The sequence below is a fragment of the Orycteropus afer genome, unplaced genomic scaffold (genome assembly GCF_000298275.1).
Source record: "Orycteropus afer afer isolate SDZICR_OR568_19922 unplaced genomic scaffold, OryAfe1.0 scaffold00014, whole genome shotgun sequence".
In the NCBI taxonomy this organism is placed as follows: Eukaryota; Metazoa; Chordata; class Mammalia; order Tubulidentata; family Orycteropodidae; genus Orycteropus; species Orycteropus afer.
Window position 1 is genome coordinate 7,386,241 of NW_006921601.1, and position 4,737 is coordinate 7,390,977.

Below are 4,737 nucleotides of genomic sequence, written 5' to 3' on the forward strand. Positions count from 1 at the left end.
CCCTCTGAGTGGTTGACTGTGGTAGCCAGGCACCATCTAGTTCTTCTGGTCTCACAGTCTTATAGGCTGAGGATCACATGGTGTACCAGTCACAAGGACTAATTGTTTCCATGAATCTTTGGTTTTCTTCATTCTTCTTTGCTCTGGATGAGGAGAGACCCATCGTTGCATCTAGATGGCTGCTTTTAAGATCCCAGTTGCTACTTGTCGAAGTAGGAGGTGGAACAATGTTTTGTGTAGTATATTATGCCAATTGAGCATGATGTCCCCTGTGATTATGGTCCTGAGTCCATAGGTTCAACTACTTGGTCCCTCTGTGTAGCTGGCTGTGACCAAGAAGTGACTACAATCTTGTCCCTTGTCAGCTCTAGTATACCCCTTGGAGTTCTTACAGAACATACAAATACACTTGTAGAACCACTGTCTGCCAACCTATACATGGTCTTGGGTACACTCCCTGCTGCATAGACATACCTAATAGTTCAGCCTGTCCACCCATCTATCTGCTTCTCAACACTTCTTATATACTGGAAGAAGACCACATCTCTAAGACAGCTTCAGTGGATTCCACCATAGAACTGATTACCAATCTCACCATGGGGAAGAACTACATCCAACTGCCCAGACACTAAAAACCAGGCCCAGGCAAGTTGACACTTAACCTTAACTACCACAAATATCCTGAATGTGGTGATGGTTTTTATGGGTATATGAATGTGTCAAAACCTAACAAATGGTACACTTTAAATATGTGTTGTTTGCTGCATTTCAATTACAAATTGTCCTAAATGCTTGGTTCTTATTTTCTAAATAATGAGCTCGACAAGCTGATGTTTAAAGTTCCCTCCAGGTCCAATATTTAAGGATTCATATTACTCGTAAACTTATGTAGAGGATAAATGTAGACATAAGGAGAAAAAAGGAAGAAAAGGGAAATATTTGATTCAAGACTCAAGTCAGCCACAAATCTCCTTAAAGCAAAATGTCAAAACAATGATACATCCCACATTTTATAAACTTTAGGGTATAAAAATAAAAATATTTTTAACCAGAAAGCAGTAAATTTAAAGTAGTAAATAACAAAACCTCTCATACTTTATAATACAGTATTTTTGTGCTTTTCAAAGTGTATTCACATACACTATCCATTATGCATACTTTGTGTAGACTCTCAAATCCCATTTGATTCTGTAACGTTCTTAAAAAACATATATGTGTAAGTCACTATTATGCATACTTTCATAATGCTTTTTATACTGTTGTTTTTATGCTTTTAAACACCTACATAGAAGTCAATTATAATGTAAAGTTAGAAATACGAGAATTTCTGAACTTAAGACTCTTTAACCACTAACCACAAATTACTAGAAATTTATTCTAACCTTGAAAATAGATAACAGAAGAAGTATGTGAAGTAGGTCATAAATAACTTTCTGAAAATTGGGCTGTACACCTACACTGAAGTGAACTGCTTGATGTGGCCCTTCTAGCCATTGTCCTCCATTCTGTGGTGTTTCGTAAATCCCATTATCCATGCCTGTTTGGGGTGGTGTGGTAGTTAAGGTTGGGCGTCAACTTGGCTGGGCAGCTGGTAGTAACTATTTCCTACAATGACTGGCAATCGGTTCTGTGGTGGGATTTACCATGAGCAACTGAGTAGCTGCTGATTGTTAAAGCCATCCACTTCAGTTATTTCTGCTGGAGCAACACAGGTGGGATCTATCTTGAGTCCCGCCTTGCTGGAGGGTACAACTCAAATCACCACCCTTAGCTTCCTTGAGGAAATACCTATGAATCCTCTGGGAAGGTTTGCCCTCCTCTTGCTCTGGTTCTGCATTTTGGCTCATCGTCATCTCACCCCTGGATTTGGGACAGCAGCTGTCATGTGATCTTCTAACTGAGGTTCGTCAAACCCTGAGAATTGGAGGATCCTCCAGACCTACTTACAGACCTGAGACTTGCCAGCCTGTCAGCCTCCACTACCACTATGTAAGATAATCCCTTGGGTGTCTGTGAGTTCTGTGAGGTGTTACAGCAAAATATAGAACGCTAAGACTGGGGAGATTACTGAGAGGAGAAGAAGGAGTTAATGTTTGAAATGATGGAGTGGCATAGTAGTTTGGATATTTGGGACATCTTTAACCTCCGCTTCATGGGGACCAACCTTGTGCTGATCTTCCTAAGAGAAATTGTTCAAGCATATCCTCAATGATAATGGAATGTAACAATCATATTTTTATAAATTAACAAAACATAAATGTCACTGAACAATTCCCATAATTTTCAGTTTTTAATTTGGCCTTGAAACATGTAGTAAACAAGAATATAAATATGTCATAAAATTCCCTAATTGGCAATAAAATATAAAACAACAAAACATAAATATGTCACACAATTCTTTAACTGGCAATAAAACATACCAATTATAGTTAAACATGACAGCACACAGGGTATATAAACCCATGGATTTGTGCTTACTCTGGGAAGAAGATAGAAGCAACTGACTCTTCTCTGAAGACTGAGAAGCCTGCTGAGACAGTGCTCGCCACAAATGACCTTGGAACTTAGCTATGGGGGACCTCCTCTAAGTTTGAGGGGTGGTCAAGTCTCCTCCCAGAGATCACTCAGTAGAGGTAAAAGCCTGAAGTCTAAAGAGTTGGACTCTAACATTGAAACTGACATTGTAATCTTTACTTCTGATTCTCCAATGTTAAATGAATGTCTTGAGGTCTTACTTGTTGTGTGCCTTGCCATGACTACCCTGCAATAAACTAAACGAATTTATGCATGAACCTTTATTGATTGAGTTTATGCATTTCTTTATTGATTCTTAAAATAAAATCCTCCAGGACACTATTCCATATGACCTTTGCCTGGCCCAGAAAGTCAGTGGATAACTCACCATTTATCAATGCACTTCTGACAAAAGCTGTGAGCACAAGGCAGGATGAGGTCGGCTCGACCATCCATACAGATACAGCACTCTTCCTCATCAGTTAGCTGCTTCACCCTGCAAGAGAAAAAATGAGCTGGAGCACTGATATTCTTTGCTGTTATTACACTTTATGTTTTGTTTTCATTATCTTAAAAAACATTATTAAATATCTATATGTTCACAGAAAAGCCCTGGTAGTGTAGGGCCTAAGGCACTTGACTGCTAACCAAAAGGCTGGCAGTTCAAACCCACCAGCCACTCCTCAGAAGGAAGGTTGGGCAATCTACTTCCATAGTGATACCGCCTCGGAAACCCAAGAGGGTCGCTATGAGTTGGATCCGACTTGATGGGACATAACAACAACAATAACATGTTCACAGAATAAAGCACAATACTATTTCTGTGCAAAATCAGACTGTATATTAACATGTCTTTTAGGGATAGTAAATGTATTAGGGAAAAGGTACCAAAAAAAACCCAAACTCACTGCCATCAAGTCGGATCCGACTCATAGCGACCCCTCCTTGGGTTTCCGAGGCAGTATTGCTACGGAAGTAGATTGCCCAACCTTTCTTCTGAGGAGTGGTCGGTGGGTTTGCACTGCCAGCCTTCTGGTTAGCAGTTAAGTGCCTTAGGTACTATGCCAGCAGAGCTCCTCTGAAAAGGTAGTGCGGGATAAATTTCATAAACAAAGACTGGATAAAAGAAAACTTCTGGAATGGTTAAAGAAATAAATATGAACACAAACTGGAAATATTCTGGTCTTTCTGAAAATACTAGCCCATTTTAATCATATTGATTTTAAGTAAGTGAATTCAACCAACAGATGGTTTATTCAATGTGTAACATTCAAAGCTCTGTAAGATATGGACCCTGCTACCAGGTCCTTCCCCCCACTTGTCTGTCAGTTTGTTGTGCTGTGGTGGCCTGCTTGTTGCTGTGAGTCTGGAGGTTATCCACCAGTATTTCAAATACCAGCAAATGTCACTCACGATGGACAGGTTTCAGCGGAGCTTCCAGACTGAGACAGACTCGGAAGAAGGAAGGGGCCATCCACTTCTCAAAGAATTGGCCAGCGAAACCTTATGAACAGCAGTTAAACATCGTCTCATATATTATTGGAAAAATTTATGAATAGTCCTGAAACACTGTCCTATAAAGTGCTGGAGGATGATCCCCTCAGGTCCGAAGGCACTCAAAATACCACTGGGGAATAGCTGCCTCCTCAGAGTACAGCCGACCTTAATTAATGATGTGGATTGAGTAATATTTTTGGGACCTCCATTTGCTGATGTGGCATGACTCAAAATGAGAAGAAATATCTACAAACATCCATTAATAATTGGGACATGGAATGTACCAAGTATGAATCTAGGAAAATTGAAAGTTGTCAAAAATGAAATGGAATGCATAAAGATCGATATCCTAGGCATTAGTTAGCTAAAATGGACTGGTTTTGACCATTTTGAATCAGACAACCCTATGATCTACTATGCCAGGAATGCCAAATTTGAAGAGGAATGGCATCATATTCATTGTCACAAAGAACGTTTCATGATCTAGCGTGAAGCACAACGATGCCAGTGATAGGATAATACCCATATGCCTACAAGGAAGACCAGTTACTACTACTATTATTTATATTTATGCACCAACCACCAAAGCCAAAGATGAGGAAACAGAAGATTTTTACCAGCTTCTGCAGTTTGAAATTGACCAAACATGCAATCAAGATGTGTTGATTATCACTGGTGATTGGAATGCAAAAGTTGGAAACAAAGAAGAATCACTGGTAGTTGGAA

At 39.7% G+C, this 4,737-nt stretch overlaps 1 protein-coding gene across 1 annotated transcript in view; it reads right to left on the bottom strand.

Annotated features, from left to right (window-relative positions):
• The window catches only part of RNF141 (ring finger protein 141), a 63,180-nt gene that overhangs the window by 11,338 nt on the left and 47,105 nt on the right, over positions 1 to 4,737 (bottom strand). The window contains exon 4 of the mRNA XM_007955136.2: positions 2,903 to 3,010. Within this exon, the coding sequence (XP_007953327.1) occupies positions 2,903 to 3,010 (108 nt within the window). The remainder of the gene's footprint in view (positions 1 to 2,902; positions 3,011 to 4,737) is intronic.